Here is a 26,255-nt window from a genome sequence, read left to right on the forward strand (position 1 = left end):
GACAGACGGAACGAGTGGGATTAGTGAAACATCGCAGCGAACCGTGGCAGTGTGGTGGCGGTATCGACGCCCGCTTCTTTTTCGTCGGCAATTCCATTTCTTTTCCTTTTTTGGCACACACCACACTGGCAGCGATAATCACACGCCACGCCGCGAAGCGCGAAGCGGGCGAAGGTGTTGCCGCATACAATCGCCTCGCCGGCCAAACAATGAGGGCTGCAGCGCGGTGGCAGTGTGGTGGCAGCGCCCTCGTCGCTCTCTCCGTCTCCCTCGCACCCCTACGGGGCGACCCGCGAGTGCGAGAGAGACGGAGCGAGGCGCTGCCAGGGCGGGCAAAAAACACGCGAAACACGCATCAGGGGGACGGCGGGGACCGGCTCCGTCGTCATTAACGCCCTCCACTTCCTCTCCCCCCCCTCTCTCTCCCGCGGCCTCACGCCACCGCATTGACACGTCAGCCGGCTGCATCCCCGACAGCAGCGACAGCGCCGCAGCCTTGGCGTGACAAGTTCGGGGAACCAACACCACGCCGCGCGCGCCGCGGTGCCGACTGCCGACCCGACTGCGGGGCCGCCAGGGTGGTGGCGCAGACTGCGTGCCGCCGGGCCGCCAGGCCGCCACCAAATTCAAATATTGAATTCAAGTTTCGCGAAACGAACATGTTGAAGCAGCCGCACGCCCCGGCATTCCTGCTCCGTCCGGCGTGGCCTTGCGGACTCGTTCGCTCTGTCTCTCTCGCACTCGTGGGGCGCCGCGTGCAGGTGCGAGAGAGACAGAGAGAGGGAAAGGCCTGGCCTCTCGGAATGAGTCCGCTGCCTCGGCCTGTGCGGAGCGCGGCGGCAGAGCCCCTGCGAGGCGGGCATGCCCGGCGCACACGGAGGCGCGCCAGCCCGCCGGTTGCATACCTGCACGGCGCTCCCTGCCAGCGCGGCGCGCGGCGCTGGCTCGGACAAACGGACAGGCAGGCAGACAGACATGCACGGCTCGTTCGTTTGTCAAGTTTTAACGGCGTCGTCGTAGTGCGTGTAGGTACCGCCGCGTACCGCCGTCACCGCGCCCAAGTGCCCCTCTCCGCGGAATAACCGCTCAGCACTCACCTTCCCTGTACTCGCCGTCCTGGCACAGGTCGTGGATGACCTCGCTGGTGCCGTGGTACAGCTGGTGGAAGTGCGCGCGCTGCTGCTGGTTCATGCAGAGCCGCGTGAAGCGGTCGATGCACAGCACGCCCTCCGTCAGCTTCCTGTGGACAGAGGCAAGGATGTCGGTCAGTGACGAACAAATTGAACAGACAGTCTCTCGGTTTCTTTTCCGGATTCGCGGAGCGCGTGGGTGGCCCGTCGAGCAGGGCGCGAAGTCGGGTAATCGTGACACCGGGACCACCAGGACCAAGGTAAGGCGTCGACGGAGCGGGGCAGTGGGGGCAGCACGGGGAGGGGATTGACGTACGACCCGAGTCCAGGGGCTGTCGTGGCGGGGCGGGGCGGCAGAAGGGCCGAAACTTGCTCCCGACGTGGTCGCGCGGCGCGTGGCGAGGCGGGGCGGGGAGGCGTCGTGCCTCGCACGTGCAGCGCGGGGGCGGCGCGGGGGCGGCGCGGGGGGCGGTGTCCGTCCCCGCTGATTTACAAGGCTCCTGACGCCGCTAACTCCGCGCCGGGCGCCCCCCTCGCGGACTCCATTTCAATCAGGAGGAGCTACTTGCCGTCCTGATGGCCGTCCAAGCCACTGCCAAACAGGGGGAACGGGAAGGGCTGCAGGATGACTCCGTCTCTCTCGCTCCCACTCAGCGAGCCCGGCGGCTGGCAACGCCACCGGCAACGCGCAACACCGCGACTGCCACTCCACTCCACTCAATCACCGCGCCCCGGCATTACCTATTACCCAGTCACTTCCGCGGCTCATCCCGCGGGGATCAGCGAGGCTACGCGGCTAATCCGCCGAGGCGCGAACCGAGCCGACTCGGGGCCGCGCACTGAGGCCATCAGCCGGGACGACGGCGGGGGCACAACGCGCCGCCACATTAGCGGGTTGACACGCTCCGCCGGCACGCCTTCGACGGCGTCCTCGAGGGCCTCGGCGAGATGAAGGCGTCAGCCAGCAGCCCCGGGGCGACCCTCTGCTTGTTGCTGGCGGGGGCGCCACTCCAGCGCCCTCCAGACACCTCGCCTGGCTCCGGCCTCTCCGGCCCGGCCCCCGGCCCCGGGTTTCGGGGTTCCGGGGCCCCGGCCAAAGTGGTTGCGCGTCGTTGACGACGTGTCCGGGCCGATACTTGAAACACTCTCAGCCTCTGGGCGAGCAGGCGGGAGGCAGCTCCTCCCCGGGCTGTCTGGCGTCATGGTGGGGCGGGGCTGTGCCTGGCAGCGGGCCAGAAGGCCGGCCCCCGCACCCTCCGGAGAAGAGATCGAGGGTGGCACGCCGCGCCACGCCACGGCACCACCAGAGGAGCGCCGCAGTGAGAATCAATTTATTCCGGCCCGTTGGCAGCACCAGCACGACCAGCTTGGCCACGGGCCGGCTCCAGGCAAATTGCAGTGGAAGGGGGGGACTCGGCCACGGCCTCGGCCAGGGCGTCGGGCCGCCACCGCCAACGTCGCCGTCGTGGGAGACGCGCGGCCGGGGCGGCATATGTTTGCATTGCTCTCAGGGCGGGAGTACCGGGGTTGCCGTCGACGGCGTCGATGCGTGGACGCGTGCGTGGAGGGGGCAATATGGCGGCGGCAAGGGGGGACGGCGACTACCCCATATAGCAATGCGCGTGTTGACTGGGCTCGGAGCACTCTCGGGGGCCTTGGGGGCTGACTGGGCCTCGCCGGGGGCTCTACACTCTACGCCACGGCCACGGCCCTGGCGGCAGCGCGGCGGGGGCGCGGCCACGACGGGGGATAGGGATTGCCTCCTACGAGGGAGCTCAACATAAACAACACGGATAGGAGCAGGGCCACCCTCAGCGGCTACCACAACATTCGCAACAACCTTACGCACCGCGAAAAAAAACAAAACTTTAAAAAATAAAGGAACGAAAGAAAACTAGCAGTGATGCGTCTCGGGGCTGCACTGGAAGTGCAGCGTGAGCAGCCGTGTGGCGCCGGCACGCCCGGAAGCAGCGACAACAAGAGCAGAAAAACGAAAACAACAACAACAAGAGCACATCGTAAAAGCGCGTGCTGTGCGAGTCCGTGCGCGGACGTGCCCCACCGACGCGGACACTGCAAAAAGGAGAGCGGGGCTCGCGTTAGCAGTGGAGGGGCGCGGCCTCGCGAATTATCCCTTGCCCCGCTGTCTCGTCGTCTGCGGCCCGGTTACTATTTAAGGGTATCGAGGCGGAAGGCGGCCCCGGGGCAGCCGACGCCACGCGACGGCCTCCTCAGGCCTCTAGGCCTCCAGGTGCGTGCATGTGTGAGCATTGGGGCGTTCGATAGGCAGGCCTATTCCTGGGCCGGGCCGCGGGCCGCGGGCTGCCAACCGACAACCCCTGCGGCGGCCGCTGTCTCCCTCGCGCTCGCGCGCCGCTTCCTGGCGGTGCGAGAGAGACGGACGAAATACTGTGCGGAGTCAGTCTGCTGGCGGGCCGCTTTTGGCCAATGAGGGGCATTCAGGCCGGGCCTCTGTCCGGCTGCGCCGTTCGGCCCCGACCGGCCGAGGCCTGCAGTATCCAGGGGCCGCTGCTTGAATGGCCCACGCACGGCCTCGGCCCGGCCCGGCTTCGTTTACCGCTGTTTCTCTGTCAATACCACACGGGCTGCACTCGGAGCAGTCCCTGCAGTGGATGTGGAATGCGATGCCCCTCCCCCTCCCCCTCCCCCCGACCGCCGCGGACCGATGGCCGAGCTGCGGCGCCAGCGTCTGCCAGGAAGCAGTCTGCTCCCTGATTGGTCCAGGTTCAAACGGCCGCGATGGACACATCCATGCTGTCGCAGCGGTTCAACTTACGGGCATATCCGGTCGAGGTCCGCCCTGCTGCGGAACATGGCCATCTCCTTGTTGTCCGTGAGCAGGCTGAAGGGCTGCGCGCAGCCCATCACGATCTCCTGGCTGCACATCTCGTTGGCGCGCGCCAGGCAGCTCCACACTGCAACAGAGGAACACAAACGGCTTGGTTAGCGCGGTGGTTGGCGACGGCGCCGCGGCGGGAACACCTGGCGAGCCCCCCGTCGTGCCAGGGTGGGCCCCGGCCTCGGCCCCGGCCGGGGTCCGTTCAAGGCGTCCAGGGCGACCAACACCCTTGGCAGGCGGGCAGAGGGGTGGGCCGGGCTGGCGGCAGCACGGAGCCTTCTGAATTTATTACGCAAGCAAGGCGGGGCGTGGCGGGGCGGGGCGGGGTGGGGTGGTACACGGAATGCAGGGGCGAGATGGTTAGCAGAGCCGGCGACACTGTTCAATAAAACAAACAGCCCGTTCCGGGGGTGCCAATTTCCTTCTCTAAATACATCCCCTTCCGTCACCGCGTGGCCACGCAGTCGCTAAAGGGCACCCTCTCCGGAGAAAAACGGTAGCAAAACAAGTACAGCAAAAAGCGGAGAATTTTAATCCATCTCACGGCGGCGCCGCGTGAGGGCGGTGTGGGGCGGCGCGGGGGCGTGTGGCCCCACAGGCCCACTTGGTAGCGTGCTCTAATTCCGCACTGACAGCGTTCCACGGCGTTTCACGGCGGTTCACAGCCACGGCCCGCCGCCCCGCCGCCCCGCTGCCCAGCACACATTCTTTAGAAACGGCGCACGCCGCGCTCGCCCTTCCGCGACCCTTACGTCTGTGTGTGTGTGTGTGTGTGTGTGTGTGTGTGTGTGTGTGTGTGTGTGTGTGTGTGTGTGTGTGTGTGTGTGTGTGTGTGTGTGTGTGTGTGGCCCTCCGAGGGCCCCCAAGGCCGAGCAGCAGCAGAAACAAAGAGTCCCCTCCTCGCTGCAAGCAGGCCAAGCAGCAGCCAGTGCAGGCCAAGTGGGCAGTGCAGGCGGCCCGCCACACACGGGGCACAATTCTGGGCTCAACCGAAGTGGCTGCGGCGGGGCAGCCCAAGACACCCGCTGGGGAGCGAGGTGGCCGAAAAATAAAATGGAAAAAGAGACGACAACAACAGCGACAACAACAAGAAGAAAAACGGCAAAAACTTTTTGATGAATAATTCGGCATGGCAAAGATCACCTTGATGGGCAGACGGCCGTAGCCGTTACTACACCGAAGGGCCGGGGCGGGGCGGGCCGTCTTTTCCGCAGCTTTCCAACCCATGAAATTTGCCTTCGGACGAATTTCTGCTCTCGGTCGACGTCGCCGTTCTGGAGGGGGTGAGTTTTCCAGCCGGCCTGCCTGCCTGCCCGCCAGCCGGCCCGGCACACGCAAACAAATTGCAGCGCTGCGACAACCAAATATTAACGCGTTGAGATTACGTCAGCGCGCGCAGCGGGCGCAGGAGACTGATTCCGAGAGTCGATTTCGTCGCTCTGTCTCTCTCGCGCCCGTACGGGACGCCCCGTGGGTGCGAGAGCGGCAGGGCGACGACGAAAACGACCCCTAGTGTGCCAGTGTGCGGCGAGCCGCGGGAGGCAGGCCTGGCGGGCCGGGCGGCACGTCCAACGTCCACTTTGCCATTCGTTTGTGGCGTCCAATGCGAGGGCCGCGCCGTGTTCCCCTTTCCTCGTACGTTTAAATTATTACTTTTAGCACCACTTCATTCCGCGTCGCCTTCGCCCCCGACACGCATAGTGGCGCCCGTCAAAAAAAAAATAGCGCGCACGCCTCTAGTTCCCCGTGTGGAAGTTTTCCGTTTTTCTTTTATTTCTCCCGCCGCTTCTTGAATAAGCGACCGGGACGAACCGCTCCCGTTTAGCGAGTCCGCAGTAAATCTCTCTCCGCGAATCGGCTTTCCTTACTTCACGGAGAGAGAGAGAAAACAACAACAACAAACCGTGGGCGGATTCCAGTACGCAGCTAAGCGACGTACGGCGTACACCGCGGTCTGGCCGGGCGGGGCCGGGCCGGGCCGGGCCCCAGGGACGCGCGCTGAGACGCCGCGGAGACGTCAAAGCTGTGCATGGAGCTCGACAAGTGCCCCAAACCCTCCCCCGTCCATTTGTTTTCGCTCTTTATTTTGTTGCGAATCGATTCGGCGAAATATGGAGAGGAGACGAGACGACGGCGGCGGAAGGCGGCGGACTCGAAACGCAAACAATAAACGATCTTCTATATAAAGTTGGCGGCGTCCTCCTCCTGCTCCAGTCCGTCCGGACCGTCTCCGAGTCCGAGGGCACAATGCGGGGCGTCATTATGAGTTCGGCGCGGTGCTGCGCGGTGCGCGGCCAAGGCCGGACCGACGGCCTCATCCCCCGGGAGGAGGAGGAGGCCGTGCTGCAGCACGCCGCGCCGCGCCACTGTACGGGTACAGTCAGTGTATCATGGCCCGGCTCATTTGACACGGCCGGCTGTATTATTAACGCCAATGTGAGGCACGCGCGCGCGTCTCTCGAATTTGGGGCACGCCGCGCGGGGCGGGGCGGGGCGGGGCGGGGCGTTCCGTGGCGGTAATGTAATGGACGCGGTAATAGAGCCGGGACCCGGAGTCGCAGTCAGGTGTTGGCCTGTCGTGCCCTTCCCCCGCCCCGCCCCGCCCTGACGGGGTCCTTGCGGGGCGCCGCGTGCTGCGCGCCGTGCCGCGCCGCGTCCCCCAGAGCCCGGCGTGCATGACCCGCCTGGCGATGCACATCAGGGCGAAGAGGGGCCTCCTAGCGCCGCCAGGCCAGGCCGCCACCCACCCGAGACGTGTGCTCCCTGGTAATGGGCCGCCCCGCCCCGCCCCGCCCCGCCCGGAAGGAAGCAGGCGAGGCGCCGTGAGACGGCGGCGACAAGTGGCGCGCGGAAATTCAAACTCGCGAGGCGCGCCAAGCAGCCATCAATTTACATATCAATTTGCAGCAGCAAGCCCCGGCAAGCCGCGTCGTCGCCGCCGCCCCGCGAGTCACGCGACACCTTTTATTGTTCCTTCCGGTGAGGCGGAGCGGCAGCGGGAGGAGACGAAGACCCCCGCGAGCGTGAAAGATTACATACGGCCACACTGCGTGAAGGCCTGAAGGGGTTAGGGGGTCCTGGGGGAGGGTGGCCGCAGGGCCGCAGCAGCAGGCGCGTTCCAGTCCCACAGCGCGCCGCCCCGCTCCGCCCGGGCCAGGCCCTAACAGCATTGGCCTCCCGCGAACTCATTAAGTATTTAGTGGTGCCAGGGCCCCCGCACCCCTTCCACGCCACTGTCGCCCTCCAGACGCCGCCCGCCTCGCCGCTCCGCTGTGAATGCCCAAACTGTGCCTCGCCTTGTTGCGCTGCAGGATTAGCCGACAGGGTGCTGCCCCCGTCACCACCACCACCACAGTGGGCCAGAAGACCGGTGGTGGTGGCCGAAACTCCAGACGCGTTTTGGGCTCCAGCGTCGCGAAACATGACTCGAACCGAGCGTGTGACCCCACCAATGGATTGCTCTCCGAACGAGGAATCCATTGGTGGGGTCACACGTCCAGTTCGAGTCCTGTTTAGCGATTCTGGAGATCAAACCTCGTCCGGGATTTCAGCCGCCTCCGCCGGTCTTCTGGCCCACTGTGCGCGGCCACGGCGACGCATGACCCGATTCCGAGCCCCAGCCGTGAAATCGAGTACCCCAAACAGTGTCGGCGGCCGGGACAGCGGAAAGGGGAAGGGGCGGAAAGGGGGGGGGGAACGGCGCGGCCCTTTTCAAAGAGAAACAAAGCAATTGAGACGAAACTTTGATAAGAAGAGCGGGCCTGGGGCTTGGCTCGGGCCTGGCGTCGTGTCTTGGGGTCGCGTTTTTGTGCGCGCCGCTGTGTGTGTGTGTGTGTGTGTGTGTGCGTGTGTGTGTGTGTGTGTCTGTCTGTGAGGGGCGGAGGGTGAGCGCCGAGGCGCCGAGCGGTTTGGGCGCGCGCTTTGTTGCGTCGCGCCTCGCGTCCCGCAACCCCGCACAACACACTCCCCCACCCCTTTTGTGCTTTTCTCGCCCCACGTACGCAACACCCGCTTTGTTCTTGCGCCACTCGGGCAGCGTGGCCCGCCGTGCCGTGGCCCGCCGCCTGATTCCGAGCGTCGTCGCTCTGTCTCTCTCGCACCTGTTTTGGGACGCCCCGCGAGTGCGAGAGAGAGATGAGAGACAGAGCGACGGCTCTCGGAAGCGGGCGCGGTTCGGGGTGCCTACTCTGGCAGGCCGAAAAAGCGAGACAGGAACCGGAAGCGCGGCAAGGCGGTGCAGAGTATTTAGCTATTATCCTGGTTGAGGGTGAGGGCGCGGTGAGGGCGCGCCCACTCGCACCTAACGAGCGAGCGGTGCGGCGGCGCACTGCAAGGGGCGGCCGGAAGAGGCACAAAAAGAAAGCAAGGAAGGCAAGCGGGCGCCGAGCAAGGCCCCGGGGACGACTTTGGCCGTTGAAGCCGAAGCGCAGCCCTGCCGCCCTCGACACCCCGAGAGGCCCGAGGCCAGCAAGCCAGCCAGCCAGCCAGCCGGCAACCAGTTGCTGGGGGCGAAGCGCAGGGTTAGCGGAGGCCGGACAGAAGAACGGGACGGCCGGGACGGCCGCGGAGAGCGCCTGGCGGGTAGGCAAGCCCGCCACACTGCCGTGTCCGAGGCCGCCGGCCGTTGCCTACCTCGAAGGCGCTCGCTGCGCGCGCGGAGCGCGGCGGCGCCGGTTGCGAGGGTCATCGAGTGGGGGAGGAGCGTGGAGAGACTCTGCGTGTGTGAGTGTGTGCGCAAAGTGAAGCAGTGGGATGCCCATCACTGCCGCCATTAGCGCTGTTTGCACGGTGGTGCCCCCTAGTGGTGCCCCCCCCGGCGCTGCCCCCCGGCGCCGCCCCGTGGCGTTGCCCCCGCGGGGGATTCGATGACAGATCCGGCCGCCGCTTGCCCCCGTCTGCCGTCTGCCACAGTTGCCGGCCGCCCACGCCAAATCTCAAATAGCGCCACCCACCGGCGGGCCGGAGCCGCCCGCCCCGCCGAGAGCGGCCGCCCACACCGAGCCGCCCACAACGCCTCCACGCGCCAGAGCCACACGCCCCCGATGCGTATATACATACATATAAACATAGCCCCGCCCTTACTTATGCATCCCTGCAATGGACGCGAAGGTGAAGGTCGCCGTCAGCCAACGGCGGCCGACGAGGAAAATGTGCTCCAACGGCAACGACGCCGTAAAAGAAACGGCGACAAAAGAAGAGTGGGACGCCGGCGCGGGTAGTCGAACCCACGTCGCGCGGCTCGAGCCACGTCGCCGCGGCGCACGGCTCGGTGTGGATATTCAATCAGCGGGGCTCTTCTTCGAGGTCACTGATTGGAGGAGGGCAGGGCGCCCTTGCCGCCCGGCTCGGCTCGGCACGGCTCGGCTCGGCTCGGCACGGCTCGGAGGGTTCCGAAACCACAGCACTGAGGTGAACGGGGCCACAAGACTCGAGTCTAGGCAAGCCAAGGCGAGAGGCGCGCCCAAAGGGGCCGGGGCTCCAAAGGGGCCCGAAGGGGCTCGCGGGGGGGGGGGCAAACAACAGAAGACTATTTGCACAAGCGACTCGCCCGCTCCGCGACTCACCGCGACGAGCAGAAACCGAGAAAACGGAAAACGCAGACGGAGCCAAGCATCGGCCCGGCCTATCCGAGGACGAAAACAACAACAAAAACGAAAACAAATTGGTTGCAGAAACCGCACGCATGCACGGGCCGCACGGAAAGCCACCCCACGGGGGGCCCAGCCAGGCGGGCCGCGGGCAGCCAGCGGGCCCCTCGGGGGGCTGCAGGCCCACTCCGAACGGCCGCTGCCTCTCTCTCTCTCTCTCGCACTCACGGCGCGTCCCGCAGGGGTGCGAGAGAGAGGGGAGAGGGCTGCCGGGTCAGGGCCCCGAGTCAACGCCGGGTGACGAATGAGTAGCGATACGGGCGGGAAAAGCGAAAGCAAAGGAAAGGGCCTCGAGGCGGAAATTGTATTTAAACCGAGTGCGCTTGCCATAATGCCGTCGGCCAGCGCTGCGCTGGGGCTGGGGACCCTACACCCGAAAAAAGAGCGAGGAAGGAGGAAACGGCGGAAACGTCACGCGGGCGGAAGACATCTCTCTTACACCTCGGCGCCGCAAATCGGCCGCTTGTCCCTGCCGCCCCCGCCGCCCCCGCCGCCCACAGAGGCAATTCGCTCGCAAAACTTTCATTATTTGAGCGGGCAGACGGCAGACGCGGCACCCGGGCGACGCGGCCGGCGCGGCGGCCCAAGCCAGGCCACGTATTTGTCTACGGGGCCCGGCGCGTCCCGTCCCCGGGGCCCCGCCGCCCCGCCGCCGCCCTGCTGTCCCCCGCGGCCCGTCTCGGCCGTCTCGGCTGTTGCTGGCTGCCGAGAAGGCATCTTCCGCCATCTCCCCGCCGACGCCCCGCCCCCGCCCCTGCTGCTGCTCAACTTTGGAGAACTTGTCCCCCACCCCCGCCCTGATATTTCCGCCGCGCGCCGTGTTTTGAGTAGATAGTGGCAAGGCTTCTCACCTCGCCGTGCCAGTCTTGCTCTTGACACTTGTCCGGCCCCGCCGTCCGCTTGTCAGGTCTGTCTGTCCGTCCGCCCCGTTGTCCGTCCGCGCGGGCCATTCATTTTAAATGGTGCCTGAGACTTGTGTATAAGAGATGTATGAGCGCGGGCAGACGGCGAGGCGCGGGGGCGGCTGTGTCACGAAAGGGGTGCAGGGCGCCGAGCCGAGCGGGAGGGAAGAGAGAGAGAGAGAGGAGAGAGAGAGAGAGAGAGAGGAGAGAGAGAGAGAGAGAGAGAGAGAGAGAGAGAGAGAGAGAGAGAGAGAGAGAGAGGGAGAGAGGGGGCTGGTGACTTGTTGGCTCCCCCAGTCACGACTTCCACAACAAAAGAAGTGGCGCCGGGCTGAATGTTTAACGCGTGTTGGTTTGTCCCACTGCACACGGTAGGGCACGGCGCGGCACACTGGAGACGCGTGCACCGAACGCCTACCCCCGCTACCCCCACCCTTCGCCTCGACTACCCGTCCTTAAGGGCTTCCCGCTTTGGTCCCCGTCGGCCCTTCGCTGCAATCCTCCTTGAATTAATGAGCGCGCCTGCCCCCCCTCTCTCTCTCTCGCACTCGCGGGGCGAAGCCTGAAGTGTGCGAGAGAGACAGCGCGCTGTGCGGGTTAGTGTCACCGCCCGGCCCACACGCCGACACCACCAGAGAAAATGCAGTTTCGCAACGCAATCCCACCACCACCACCACCCCACCGTAAGTGAAATTTCTTTCCTTATCCGACTGGAGCCGGCCGGGCCGCCGGAAGTCCAAACCGTTCCACGCGTGGGCGGGGCAGCGAGCAGAAAATCGGAGCGCGCGCGCAAATTGGATTTCATCGCGTAAACACACACACACACACACACACACTCACACACAACAAGATGGCGATCGGGTGCGTGCGCGCGCGGCGGTCCCCCCGGCTGGCCCGTAGTCCACGCGCTGGAGTCACCCTCCTGGAGACCCCCCCCCCTCCACCGCCATCCCACGATAATATTTATTAACAAGGCTCTGCCGGGCACGAACAAGGGCCGGGTAAGTGGCGTGGCGCGGCGTGTGGGGCGTTTCAGCTCCTCATTAGCCCTCCTGGCCCCCCCTCTCTCTCCACGTTGCGCCCGCGTCCACCCGTCGGCAATTTCCTGCGTCGCCGGAGGAAAAGAGCGAGAGAGAGAGAGCGAGATATGGATCGAGATTAATTACTGATTCATATATTCGATTATAAAACGTTCGGCGGCCCGGTCATAGAGGTCCGCCGCCCAGCGCCGTGTGTGTGTTTTGGCGCCGGGATATGGCGGAGGGAACTGTCAGCTTGTAACGCCGGCGCGTGGTCGCCGGGGCGGGGCGGGGCGGGGCGGGGGGGCGGGGCGCGGTTGGCCGCTATAATTGACACATTGAGCTGCAGCCGCTTTTAATGATAGAGAGCCATCCGCGCGCGCCTCTGCCAGCGCTGTCATTCGGCGCAAGGGGGACGGATGCACTCTGCGTCACCGGGAGGGAGGGAGGTAGGCGACGACCGGGTGGAGGTAGGCAATCCTGCCTCTGCCTACGCTACGCCAACCAAGGCGGTACGGGAAACCCTGTGTCTGTCTCTCTGTCTCTATCCCTCTCTCTCCTTCCCACTCGACGCGCGGCGGCGGTAGCGGGGGAGGCGGGCCTGCAGCTGAGTTTGACGCGGGGTCGTCCGCCCCGCCCCGCCCCGCCCCGCCCCGCCCCGCCAGACGGCCTGACGGCCTGACGGCGTGACAAGCCGGAGAGATGCAGCCTCCAGATTTCCGGGGCGGCGTGACGGATTGGGGACCACAATGGCGATAATTCCCCGGCTACAGTGGCGCAGTCTCCCTCGCACGCCGCGCGGCTTGCGGGCCGCCCCGTGGGTGCGAGGGAGACAGAAGACGAGGCACTGTTCTGGATGGAGTGGCGGCAGGCCGAGCCCACGGAGCCCCAGCGTTCAAGAGTACCCACTGTAAGCAGGCGGCAGACGCCACCAGCTCAAGAAAGACGACTATACATAAACGAAAAACGGCGGCGCCGCTGCCGGTACTCGAACCCGGGTCTGCCTCCGCACTGGCCGGCCGCTCGGCCACTCGCGCTGCCACACTGTCGGCCGGAGAAGCCTTTCGCTGTTGGCTTATTCACCCCGAGAGGGTAATGCTACGGTGTAGCGGCCGGGCGGGCCGTGACCTTGACCCCGCGCCAAGGACGCGCACGCGTGGAGGCGTGATAACGATACGACACATATCGGGCTCGGTAATTACGGCGTAAATCACGTACCGAGGCTTTATGGGCAGAGGGCACACACACACACACACGCACACACACACACACACACACACAGTGAGAGAGACAGAGACGGAGAGCATGACAGGTGTCATCGGCTGGCGCGCGACGGTGATGCACGATAGCTCCATCGGGCCGCGCGGGAATCGCTCGCTCTCTCGCTCGGCGAAAAAAGGCGTCACCGAATAATAATGAACGCAACGCGGGGGCGGTTGCGGGGGCGGGGCGGGGGCGGTGCGGGGGGGGGCGGGCGGTTGCGGGGGCGGTTGCGGGGGCGGTTGCGGGGGCGGGGGCGAGACGGGGGCGGCGGCCCCCGCCTGGAGCAGGGAGGGCGAGAGCACGAGGCTCCAGCGCGGAAATAGTCCGGCCAGGGGATCGCTGGCCCGCGTGACGTCATCCTTCGGCACGCGAAAATAGATTTTCCAGACGGTGTGGCGGTCGGAAGAATCCATAAGGCAAAAGGGCACGACTGCAGCAGGGACTAGGCGCCGGGGACCGGTGCGGCCAGGCGGCGCGGCCGGGCGTGGGCGGTTACAAGCAGCCTGAGATTGCTCTGCAATTTGGCGCTTTGGGCTGCCTGCCTGGCTGCCGTGAGAGAAGCCCGTAAAGCAAGGTGGCGAGGTTGGGCGAGGAGGCCTACCCGCCCCCCGGGCCAGCCCGGCCAGCCCCCGGCCGGCCAGTCACAAAAGGGACACACAATGGACGGACTTGTAGTGTAGGCCGGCCGAGTCCAAGCCTCGACTCAAGCAGCGCAGCACATGTTAAAACGTTTTGTGTCCACTGAACGCCTCGCCTCGCCGTCCCGGACGCGCCACCCGGGCCCGGCCGGGATGGTTGGTCTCTCCGTCGCACCCCAGGGTGTGCGAGAGAGACAGACTTCGCGCTCGGAGTCAGCCTGAGACGCGCGCTGCACAGCCAAGAGGTTGAGGGGGAGGGCGTACTAAAGGGGTTCTTCCTCCGGAGTACGCCCCAATTTACAGTGCCGAGCCGACACGGTTCAACCCGTTCCATGTGCACCACACGTTTTGGTCTGAGTGTCGTCAAGTCCTGTTTCTTTCATATGTTTCTTTTTTTAGCAAGTGCATTTTTTTTTTAAATTTTTTGGTTGATGATAATTTGTGAGCAGGTGAGTCCGAGCGACGAGGCGTGACGCGGCGGAGGAAACGTGCGAAGCTCCAATTAGGGCCCAAGTGCAGTTCCAAGGGGACGACGGGGACGACGGGGAGCGAAGGCTTATCACATTGGCCGCGGCTACCGCCCGCCCGGCCACCGCCCGCCCGGCCACGGCAGCCCCGCGGGCCCGCCCCGCCCGCCCCGCCCGCCCGCCCGCCCCGCCCCCACGCCCCGCCCGCCCCCCCCGCCACGCCCCGCCCCCACCCCCCGCCCCGCCCGCCGCGGATAATGATCGAGAGGGACGCCAGCGCATTCCCAAAGGCAGCCAATCGCCTGGAGTCCAGGCCCTGGACGCTGGAGGCACGGCGACGGCGGCAACCCGCCGCGCTCTCTCTGCGTCTCGGCAGTCTTGACCTCGGACCGGCTGTATGGAAACCAGGCGCGTGTGGCTGGGCCCAAAACCAGCCGCGCAGCCACGCAGCCTCACAAACCGGGTCCGGCCAGGCAAGCCGACAGCGCGCCGCGCCGCGGAATCCTTCATCGCGTCGCAGAACAAAAAGCGCGTCCGGGAGCCGCGAACCGCCGCGCCGCGCCGCGCCGGCCAAACGCACTGCGGCGCCGTCGCCTTCCTTTTGCCTTCTCTCTGCCAAGGCCGGACCATGCGGCCCATGGACATCCTGCGGCCATTCGGAAGAGTCTGTCTCTCTCCCACCCACGCGGCGCGCGCCTTCGGGTGCGACAGAGACGGAGGCGGCGACGGCGACGGCACGGCAGGATCAGGCGATGGCCCGCGGCCAGTCAGTGCCCCGAGTCCAGTCCCCACTCCGGCACGTCCCGAATCGCGAACCGGCGACTACTAATAGACAAAACAACAACAACAGCAACAACGGCCGGCCAAAAAGTTGGCCCCGTCATTCCGAGATGCGTCACGTGGCACGGTGGCACGGCACTGGAAGTGGCGCCACCTCCAACGGCAGACCGCCACGCGAACCGCCACGCGTCCGCCGCGCCCGCGAGCGATAACGCCTGCCAAAAGCAACGGCACGCCCGGCACGCCCTCGCGAGAGCGAGAGAGACAGAGGCATGAGGCTGTCTCCGTCGCACCCACGCACACGGGGCGGCGCGGCACAGCGCGGCGTTTTTTTCGGCGGAAAAATGCGCTCTTGGGTGTGAGTCACTTGCAACACGCCAATGCACACAGAGTGCAGTGACGCCATGCAGTGGCGTGATTTCGCGCGAAGCCGTCTGTCTCTCTCGCGCCCCGTCGCGGCGCCAACGCGTGCGAGAGAGAGAGAGACGGTCTGCACAGGCGACCTATTGAGTGATTCACGGGTTGGTGCAAGGTGGGCGCGGCGTAGAACGACGGCGTGGCAGCCCAGCGGTCGCCAAGAACGACGTCGCCGACGACGCCCGAACTATCTGGGCGCCAAGGCTGCGTCGCCGGCCGCGCCGTGCCCCACGCCGTGCCCCACCCGGGGCCCTCAGCCGCGAGATCTGGTTGGCTCAGCGTCGCATCAGGCCACCGAGGGGCCCGCCGGGCCAGGGAGGCGCGGGGCGGGCAGGACGACGGCGGGGGAGAGGGGCCGAGGAGGAAAGAGGCGAACATTGGCGCTCCCATTCATTGTCTATCTATTTCTATTTTCCCCCGCCCCTGCCCCGCGCCCCGCCCGGGAGTACGCCGTCGTGGCCGCCACTACGGCGTCACCTCGTCATTTAACTTGTCCGTCGCTTCCGGGAAAAACCTAGACAAACTTGCGTGGGCAGGACAGCGTGCCGCTTGTTTCCATAGACAGACAGACGGACGGACAGACAGACACTGTGGACCGTGTGACGAATGCTGCCCTGTGGATTATAAGGGCTCGCGTCCTGCTCGCAGGGCCCTCCCAAATCAAAGCCCAACGCAATGGCGCGATCTCGTCAATCATAGCGGTGGCGGGACTGCTATGCACATGACCCACGCGAAGTAGCGAAGAGGGGGAGGGGGAGGGGGAAGGCGCGCAGCTGTCGCTTCGGTGACGTGTGTAACCGCACACTGGCCGGATAAGAAACTCGTCTGGTGCAGATAGTGACGCCGGCGCCTTTCCGCCACCGGAGCGGTTGGAAACGCATCAGACAAGACACGCCTACACTGTACACCGTGCCCTGGCGTGGCCGTGGGGCAGGTCTCGGCAAGTCCCCGGCAGGCTCTCGCTGTCTCTCTCGCACTCTTGGAAAGCAGGCGTGGGCGTGTGTGTGTGTGTGTGTGGCGTGTGTGAGTGTGTGTGTGTCGCGCCCGCTCTATCGCGACCCTGACAATTTCTCCGCGCCGAAACTCGAAAAGGGAAGCGTCCCGCGTCCTTCGTCCTGTTTACTCCAACCTCGTTCTCGTTAGGAGCGGCAAGGCCGGAGTAAAGAATAAACCGCCGCCACTGTCAAAACTAACATTCCAACGTTCCACCGCGAGCAACTCATTTTTCCTCGTGGAAAGCGGTGCGCAAAGGGACCGGGGGCACCTTGGGCCCCGGCGGGGGCGGCGCGGGGGCGGGGCGGAGTCAAGCAGGCCGCCTTACGGCTTTACGTTTGCCGCAGTAAACGAGTTACGTAAATTGTGGAGACAAGTCGCACGCCTGGACGGGCACGGGGTGCGCGGCCTGGCACGGCACGGCACGGCGGCACTACTACGCCTCAACATTTCCATTCAGTGAGTTACGCGTGCTTCCCCCCGCCCCCCGCGCCCCGCCCCCAAGCCCTTCCGTTGAATAAAGGCTGCAAAGCGGATTAGTCACTCAACAGCAGACTGATTCCGAGAGTCGTTTTCGTCGCCGTGTCTCTCCCGCACCCACACGGGACGCCCCACGAGTGCGAGAGAGACAGAGCGGCTCTCTCGGCATCAGTCCGCAGCAGGCGTAGCGCGTAGCACGGGCGCCATCTCTCCCCGACCTACCCGGGGGCCTCCCTAAACGAGGTGATGCCGCTCCACTCAGTGACCCCCCTCGGCTCCGCCGCTCCGACGCGTCTCATGAATCCGAGATGGGTCCGCCACTAAACCACGGCCTCGCCGGGCCTCGCCCAACGCGTTTCGGAGCGGGCCACCGCTCTGTCTCTCTCGCACCCCGCTGGGTCACCCGGTGAGTGCGAGAGAGACAGAGCAACGAAAGCACCGTCATGTTCATGTTGGTACTTCACCCGAGGGGGTAACCATCGCGTAATACCTGTACACAAAAACCGTGTATTACGCGTAATACACGTAGTCGTAATACCTTTTCGGGTCAAATGTGCCAAATTTTTGCATTTTAAGGCCGTAATACACGCGTAATACCTCCGTAATACAGCGTAATACCGAGTAGTCTGTACACGATTTCTTGAAGTGTTTACCCCCTCGACTTCACCACCGCCGGGGCGTTCTCACCCCTTTGGACGCCTTCTCTCTCGCACTCGGGCCGTACCTGCAACACACGGCAAACAGAGAAACCGTTAGGAGAGTGGCGACAGAAGTGTCCCGTTTAGCATCGCGGCCGATCCATAAACGCCTTCTAGAGGCGCCAATTACCACAAGGCAGTGACCACGCCACTGCGAGGCAGCCGGTTCTTTCCTGGTCACGCGCACGGCGCGGCCGGCACGCGGACCGTCTCTGTCGCACTCACGGGGCGTCGCGAAGGGGCGCGAGAGAGACAGGGGACATCGGTCCGAACGAGCCGACTGGTGCCACTCGCGTCAGAGTCACACCACCGCGCGGTCCGCCAATGCCACGCCAGACGTCGCCCCCTCCCCTCCCCAGTGGAGCCATTCCATCCACGCCATTCATTCTCGTGCGAATCTCGGCTGGGGAAAATCACGCCGACAACGAAGACGTGGCTGCTTCCGTCACCCCTCCGTTCGAGTCTCATCCCCAGTGGCCGCGTGGTCTGGCGCACTGTCTCCGGGGCGCGAGGTGGCGGGTTCGATCCCCGGCCGGGTTAAAAGCGCATCCGCGACGGGGTTTCGGCGGTGGCGGTAGCGGCGGCCACGCGAACCCTCCATCAGCTTCGTGCCGTGCCGGCCGGGGCAGGGAAGTCCGGGGGATTTTTAGGGCTGGCGTGAGGCCCGGCGTTGTAAGGATTCCTTATGACCGAGGTCGGTCGGGACGCCGCCGGGCAGGCAGGCAGGCAGGCAGGCAGGCAGGCAGGCAGGCAGTCGCCACGCTGGTTTCCTTCCGCGCTAAACACAGTGTAGGGCTTGCTGCATTCAGGACATTCAGGGAGTCGATTGCCGTCGGCCTTTCCTCGGCACCGCCTGCAGGCAGACGGTCGCATCACGGTGTCTAGGGGCTGCCTGCCTGCCTGCCTGCCTGGCGGCCGCACCAGTGTAGGAGACGGAGAAAGGAGACACCTGCCGTCTCGGCTGCCCACGCCGACCCCATGCCGTGCCCGACTCGCGCAGACATGATAACATTCCGACTCGGGGGTGACGTCCTCGACGCCGTCCTCCACGTCCTCGTCTTCCTCGTCTCTCCCTTTGGCAGGTCGAGCGCGCCGCGGCCTGCCCGAGTATTCCGATCCGGGATCGCCCCCACGCTGGCATTCTCAAAGCCGAATGTGGGCCGGCATGTATGCGGCGGCAGGGGCCTAGAGGCCGACCCGCCGGCCGGGTCCAGCTCACGCACACACACACACAGTCTCACATCCGTCTGTGAAAAAGTGACCGCCGGAGCGGCGCGCGTCCTCGGCCCCAAGAGCCGCGGGGCTCTCTTTTAAATGTAACTATGTAGCAAGCCCGTAAAGGTACAACGACCTGCAGCACGTGTGTGTGTGTGCATGTCTTTGTGAGCGTGCGCCTGCTGTGTGTGACCACGTAAGGCTCTCTTACACACACACACTCACACGCGAGCGAGATTCTGGTCTGGTCCTCCGCCAAGAACAAAACAAACTTACGAGCGACGTTCTTCGCAAGCACGGCGTAGGCCACGCAGACTGCCACGCACGTGGACTACGTGGGCTTTGCGGGCGGACTGCCCCTCTCACTCGCACTCGCAGTGGAGGCAGCGGTAGTGGTATAGCTTCCTCCTACCGTCTCTTTTTGTTTAAAAGCGCTTCTTTTGTTTTTATCCCCCTAGCAGCACATGTCTGTCCCAGGTCCCACCTACGTGCACTACCTCAACGATAGACACACAGACAAACACGCGAGCACGCACACACGCACGCGACAATCAATGCAATACAGCACGCGCCGGTATAAATGTAAGCCTCCTCCGCATTGAATAATACATTCGGGCCGGAGCGGGGCGCGCCATACGCACGCGGCGCAATCAGCAGGGGGTAAGCTGCAGTCCTCTCGAACTTGTTTCGGACTCTAACGCCCGGCCAATCAAGCCGCGCGTCGACACCCAAAACCCAAAACCCGGTGGGATTCGCGAGGGAGGCCGACAGATCGTCACCTCCGCGGGGACGGGCGCGCGTGCCTGCCGCGATATTCACCTCGACGACATTTTTATATCGTTTTATTTTTCGTTACATTTTTTTGTTTATGTTTTACTCGGACCGGTTACGAGGCCCTTTGTATTTGTTAACGGCGGCGATACGGGGTTGAAAACCGCGTGTGCGCCTATCGACATTAAAAAGTCGTTCGACAGAAATAAAAATAAAATTTAGCGGAGCTGCACAGCTCTCCGTTCATTTTGTCGACGGGATTTTCGCGTAGCGCTTTTGTAAACAAATTCAAACTGTAGTGGCCTTTTCCTCCTAAACGGCGGGAGTTGACCGTTCTCGAGATGTGGACACTCCGAGCCAAAAGTGGCGCGTGCCGCAAGGGATGCGGCGCGTGGAATCAAATCATTTCCGTTTGCCGTCCCGGAGCGCCAGTCTTTAAACGGGAGTACAGTCCGGGTAAAAAGTGGGGCAGCGGAAAGCTGGCCGCCCCGCCCCGCCCTTTGGGAGAGGAAGCAAATTCTCATGAAGGAGCCGCCGGTCTCCGTTTTGTGACTCCGGCCGGGGCTGCCTGCGCGCTGCGGGGGAGGACTGCGCCACTGGGGCCTCGCGGGCCGATCCCGAACGAAGAGCTTTCTCGTCTTTCCTTCTTTCTCGCACTCACGGAGTCGAAGGGGCGGTGCGAGAGAGACGAAGACCTGCTCGGAAGCAGACCACAGGCCTCGGGCCTAGGCTGTGTTTCGGGGCGTACCTGACCGGCCCGGTCGCGTGCAAGGGTGGCGGGGCGGGGCGGGCCCTTGGCGTGAGCGCGCTGCGCGTGGCCTGGTGTCCTTCTGTTTCTCGTCAGAAACACGAACCGAGTGCAAATGCCTCAGTCCACGGGGATTGATAATACCGGCCACACGTCGGGCGGCCCGGCTCGGCTCGCAAAAGTGGCTCCCAGGTGTCACCAAAAACCGATCCCCGGCGACCCGAAGGCCGAAGGCCGAAGCAGTGACCCGAAGGCGTCGCCAGGCAGAATTCCACAGTGGCGTGCGACCCTCCATGTCGCAGCCAGCGGCCAGCACACCCAAAACAACAACCAACACCCGCGCGGCCGCCGTGGCGTAATCGACGCCCCCGGTATGAGAAATTCATCGAACGCCGACATTGGAGCCGCGAGTCTCTGTTTCGCGCTGTGCGGCGCGCGGCGGGACGACGACCTTACAAAGGACCGCACTCGCGCCGCGTGCGGGGGCGCGCCTGCGTCTCTCTCGCACGCACGCAAGGCGACGCACGCGAGCGACGGAGACGCAACACACGCGTCCGCGAACGCGCGCCGCCGATGCTCGCTGCTCGCAAGGGGGAGAGAGAGTCAGAGCCTCGCACGGCTCGGCACACAGCACCACTGTCTCCGTCGCGCTCGTGGGGCGTCCCGCAGGGGTGCGAGAGAGACAGAGCGACGGACCGATTCTTCAGGTTCGCTCGCCATGTAGGCCGTGCTTGCGGGGGTCGCGAAAGAAAGTGGGCAAGAAAAAAAAAGAAGAGAAACAGGAAAAAAAGGAGGACAACAAGGAAAAGAAGCGATTTTCGTTAGGGCGAGGAATGTGCACAGCAGCAGGGGTGGCTGAAGGCAATGGATGTGATACGCGAGTGAGATAACAAGCAAAGTAGAATGCGCCTCTCTCTCTCTCTCTCTCTCTCTCTCTCTCTCTCTCTCTCTCTCTCTCTCTCTCTCTCCGGCCTTCCGGCTCCGGCGCGGCCTTTTCCACACTGGCCGAAACAAAAGGCAAAATAAAGAGAGGGCCGTGCGAACGAGAAGGGATAGGCGATCAACGCATTGTGATAAGCGGTGGCGCATTGGCACGCCGCGAGGGTGGCCGGCCCTGTGTGCGTGAGAGAGAGAGAGAGAGAGAGAGGGTAGAGCGGGTTTGTGTGTCCGCTTTGTCCAGTATGATAACGACATCACAATGCCTCGGCTGGCCGACGACTCACTGGCAGAGAGGCGCCGTGTTCGTTACTTAGCGAAATTCCCAATCGCCAACCCGCACTTCCCACTTCAAGGGCGCATACAGTGCACTGGAACAACGAGATTCCCACCCCGCTCCGTCTGCCTGCCTGCCTGTCTGTCTGTCTGTCTGTCTGTCTGTCTGTCTGTCTGTCTGTCCGTCTGGCTCGCGAACGCCCATTGTGCTGCACGTGTTATGCGCCGGCGCCGCTCAATTTTTCCGCTTCTCCGCCTCGCGCTGCCTCACGGCCGGAGGGTGCATTTCTCACCGTGTGCATTTTTAACCCGCCCCGCCCCGCCCCGCCCCGCCTTGCGCTCGCAGAGGGCGCAGCGAACACCTTCACGTCCCGGAGATGTAGGGCGCCAGCCAGGGGGGGTCCCGGCCCGACGCCGTGTCGTCTCGTTCGGCACGGCGGGGCGGGGCGGGGGGGGCGGGGCGGGGCGGGGCGGGGTGGGCGGGGCGCCAAGGCACACACCATCACCGCCGTCATCAAGACAACGGAGTCGTCGCGGCAGTCACACCCGGACAGGTGTTGCGGAAACAAGCAGAGGGCGCGTGGACAGCGTCCACACAAAGCAAGGCGGGGCGCGGCGGGGTGCGGCGGAGCGGTTGCCAAAGGGACCCTGGTTAATGAGCACGCCGCTTCGCCACACTCCCCCAGGGCCGTGTCATTGTCGCGCCTCACTCCGTTTTGGGTGTCGCTCGAAGGACACATGTATGTCACCGCCCGGCGGGGCGCGGCGGCGCGGTCACACCGAAACGACACAAACTGTTTGTACCTCCAAAATTTCGCTCACTCTCCTTTTCCCGCCAGGTGACCGAATCTGAGAGAGCCGATGACCCGGGGCGCGGAAAAGACAAAACACAGACATCAGTCACCGTCGCGTCCTCGCATTCCATCCGCGGACATGCCCCGTTCTGTCATTGCGGCCGCCGCCGTTTGAGGCCGGCATCGGCATCGGATCGGCAAGGTCGTCGGCCCCGTCGCTCCGTCCCTCTCGCTCCCGAGGGGCGTGGCCGTCCTGTCGGGAGTGCGAGAGAGAGGGCGCGCTGCTCGTAGTGCCGCGGAGGCCCGTCCCGCCCGTCCCGCCCGGTCGGCGGCGAGGTCCGATTGGCGGCGCTGACGGCCGGGCCTCCCTCCGCCCCGCGCGCCGCGCCCCGCGCCGTGGACGTCCACGACGACGACGACGTCGTCGTAGTAAACACTTCAATTGGAGCCATCGGCATGCCGGCGGGGCGGGGCGGGGCGGCGCCGGTCACTCCACCGCGTGCAGCAGGATCGCGACGCGCAGGCCGCCGTGGTCAAGGTCCCGGCCGCCGAGCCGCAGGACCGGACCGCCAGGCCGCCAAACCGCCGGGCCGCCATACGTCATCGGGGCAATTTGGGGAGTACCACATCGGCGCTGTGATTCAACCGCGCCGCGAGTGCGTGTGTGTGTGTGTGTGCGGCGCTTCATTTCGACAACAACCACCCCTCGTCGCGGTGACAGTCCAATTTTTCGCCGCCGCCCTGGTTGCCCTGGCCTAGGCAGTTTTCCAGGCCACCCCGTTCGCCCTGCTCGCCCTGCGAGGGCAATCTGAGGTCACCGCCGCCGCGGCGGTCCATCCCGCTGCGCTGCAGAGCTGCTCTGTCTCTCTCGCACCCCTTACGGAACGCCCCGCGAGAGCGAGAGAGAGAGACAGAGAGCCCTGTCGGGGACCGGCCTGCTGCGCGGCGCGCTTAGAGAGGCAGGTGAGGACGGCGGCCTCTCGGGGGGGGGGGGGACCCGCGGGGGGCGCCGATAAATTACTTAGCAACGCCACAGCGGTTCAATATCGCCCCCGCAGCCCCGCGGCGCCGCAGCCGCAGCTCGCGTGGCCAGTGTGGCGGTTTGTCTGCCGCTTTCCGGCCGAGCGTCGCTCTGTCTCTCTCGCACTCACGGGGCGTCCCGTGTGGGTGCGAGAGAGACAGAGCGGCGAAAGCGCCCCTCGGAATCGGTCTACAGTGCGTAGCATTTACGTCCCACCTGTCGCCCATCAATAATCCGCGGCCGACGCAACGACCCTTTTCTTACTTACTTTCCGTCCCCGCGGGCCGAACCGGGCCGACTCCACGGCCTTCACCACGGCCTCCACGGCCTTCCCGCGCGGCCTGCCGCCACCAGTGACCTCCTCAGCAGCCCCCAGTGACCTCTCTTTCCCTCTCTCTCCCCCCGCTCGCGCGAAAATGTATCAGTACCACCCCGGCGCGGACAAACTTTTATTTGATTATCCCGTTGCAGCCCGCCCCGCTCCGCCCGCCGCACCCAGTGCATTCACTTGACCTCGCGACTTGCCTTCACTTGACAGTGGCGTGGCCGCGGAGAAGGTGGCGGTTGCATGGCGATGAGCACATTCCACCTCGGGCCGCGAAAGCGACAGCGAGCGAGCGAGAGAGAGACGGAGAGAGGGAGAAAGGAGATAATGATGATAACAACGTAAAGAGGGTCCTAGAGGTGAGCCCTCCCGCGAGGCGAGGCGAGGCGGGAGCAGCCTCCTAACCGGAGCAAAAAGCTTTCCGCTCTTAACAGTTTTGTTTCATGAAGTTTGGATGGACCGCACCAGGCAGCCGGCTGGCTTTTTCGCCCCCCGTTTTCTCTCGCTCTCTAGCCTCTCTCTCTCTCCCGCTCAAGTCCTGTACGTCGGCGTGGGTGTGTGTGTGTCGGTGCGTTTTGCGTGTAGGGCGGGCCGCGTTCAGGTGGTGGGGTACACTCGTACACTGCACACGCATCTCGGGCCCCCGAGCCCCACGGGCCAACGGGCCCAATACGGGCGTGTCTGGCGTGTCGACGCTCTGAACGGCGGTGCCTCGTCGCTCCGTCTCTCTCGCACCCACTGCGGGCCGCCCCGCGAGTGCGAGAGAGACATTCGGCGCGTGCGTGTAATTTACTGGTGATCCCTTGGCACGCCTTGGCAGGGCAGCAAGTCGTCTCCTCCAAACTTTTGTCATAGATTCCGGCCGGTGACGCGGCCAGACGTCGTCGCTCTGCCCCCTCCCCCTCCCCCTCCCCCCTCTATCCGGGCACGCCTTACCCACTTAAGTGGTGCGGTGCAAGGGGGAGCACAGGCTGGCTCGGGGCCTCATTCAATTATCCTCTAATTTGCCCAATGCCGAGCTATATACAGTGTGGTGGCGTGGTGTGGAGCCGACGACCGCCCCTGGCAGTGGGGAAAGGGGGGGGGGGGGCTCCCAGTGTGCGCGAGCCTCCCGACAAGCGCGATGAGACTCACTACCATCCGCACATCCTCCGGCTGTGTCATTGCAAAACATTTTCCGGATGCAAGATTGCAAACAAAAAAAAACAACACATGTGCGACTTTAGATTCGTGTAGATGTTGTTGTTGTCTGATTAACATGCAGCGCGCGTGTCGCGGTGCATTACGCTTCATTATGAAGGGGGACGCGTCATTGCCGCCAATTAGAAGGATAATGACTGTCAAACAATGAACGGGGTGGGCGGGGAGAGGGAGAGAGAGAGAGAGAGAGAGAGAGAGAGAGAGAGAGAGAGAGAGAGAGAGAGAGAGAGAGAGAGAGAGGAGCGTCGCTCGCCGCGACGGCCTGACCTAATCTCTGCGAGGAATTAATCATGTAGGTAGAGCTCCGCACTCGGCAGAAAAAGGACGACGAAAAGGATAAACGGGAAGGAATTAAAGAAAACAGGATGAATATTTTTGACGCTCGGCGGCGACTCAGCCCGGTGGTGTGTGCGGGAGTGTCGGAAACTTGAAACTTGACCCGTGGAGTGGAAAAAGAGGGCTGACGATTCAAACCGTGAATCCACATCGCGTCCGCAAAGCCACAGCAGCAGACTTTGGTTCCGAAGGAGAGTCGCGCCTTCTCTCTCGCACTGACGGAGCGTCTCGCAAGGGGTGCGAGAGAGACGCAGAGACGAAGAGACGCTTTGAAATCGCCCGGCAGCCCCCGGGGCTGTACCGTACATGTTTTCCCGTGCGCGAAACGCTCGCGAAGTATAAAGTCTCCGACCGAACCGAACCGTGCAGGGGGATCGGGGAGGGGGGAAGGAATCACACAAACGCCCCGCAACAACTTCGTTCCCGTTTTCGCTCTGTCTATCGGGGCAAAGCAATGGGACCGGGCCGGCCGCGGCGGGCCGGGCGCCTGCGAGGCGACAGCCTGGGCCGCCCGCTCCGCAGACGTGTTCGGCGGGATGGCCTACCCCGCCTCCTCGCAGGCGCTCCAGCCCGCCCCGAACGCACAGCGCGGCACGGCGACGCACTGCCCTCGGCCGCGGCGGCGGTCGGAAACCACAAATCGCATTGCCGGGGTGAGGAAAAACCCGCCAAGACGGCGTACCCAATCGACAAGACGAAAATTAAATGAAACTAGCGAGAGAGAGAGAAACAACCCTTGCAGCCGAGGCGGCCAGGCGGGGCGAAGAAACTCGTGTCGCGTCCGTGTGTCCGGCATACGAGTCGGGCCCGCCGAGTGACACCGTGACCCAGTCAGGTGGTGGCAGTGTGGCGGCACATGCAGCGCGGCATGCACTCGGAGCACGCGACACGGCGACACAGAGAAGCCGCAGTGTCGCCTTGGCGTCGCCACCGCCACACTGCCACGGTGGCGCCATCCCTCCTCCGCGATTACACTGCTCTCTCTCTCTCTCTCTCTCTCTCTCTCTCTCTCTCCCTCTCACCGCGTGGAATCAATGCACCCAGGGCCCGCTCAGCGCCCACGTACTCATTCCCAGACCACACCCTCCGTCTGAATCCCCGCGGGAGGGAGCCGAGCGACGCGCGCCGTCGGGCTGGTTAGACCGAGACAGCAGGCTGCTCCCCCCCCCCCGCAACCCTTAGCCCAATTTGAGGGCGTCTCCGACGTCTCCCCGACCCCCGCGCTGCCGGTCCTGGCGGTCCTTCGGTGTCCCAAGGTGGCGGCGTGCCTCTCCTCCGCGCGCGAACGCTCCGTGTTACGCCCCGCACCGCCTGTTACACTGTTACACCGCCGCAAAC

At 64.7% G+C, this 26,255-nt stretch overlaps 1 protein-coding gene across 1 annotated transcript in view; it reads right to left on the reverse strand.

Annotated features, from left to right (window-relative positions):
• LOC117639484 overlaps positions 1 to 26,255 on the reverse strand; it is a 71,414-nt gene that overhangs the window by 684 nt on the left and 44,475 nt on the right. Inside the window, exons 2-3 of the mRNA XM_034375191.1 lie at positions 3,928 to 4,066; positions 1,098 to 1,240 (exon numbers count right to left, since the gene is read on the reverse strand). Of these exons, the coding sequence (XP_034231082.1) occupies positions 1,098 to 1,240; positions 3,928 to 4,066 (282 nt within the window). The remainder of the gene's footprint in view (positions 1 to 1,097; positions 1,241 to 3,927; positions 4,067 to 26,255) is intronic.

The sequence above is a fragment of the Thrips palmi genome, unplaced genomic scaffold (assembly GCF_012932325.1).
Source record: "Thrips palmi isolate BJ-2018 unplaced genomic scaffold, TpBJ-2018v1 HiC_scaffold_11, whole genome shotgun sequence".
NCBI lineage: Eukaryota > Metazoa > Arthropoda > Insecta > Thysanoptera > Thripidae > Thrips > Thrips palmi.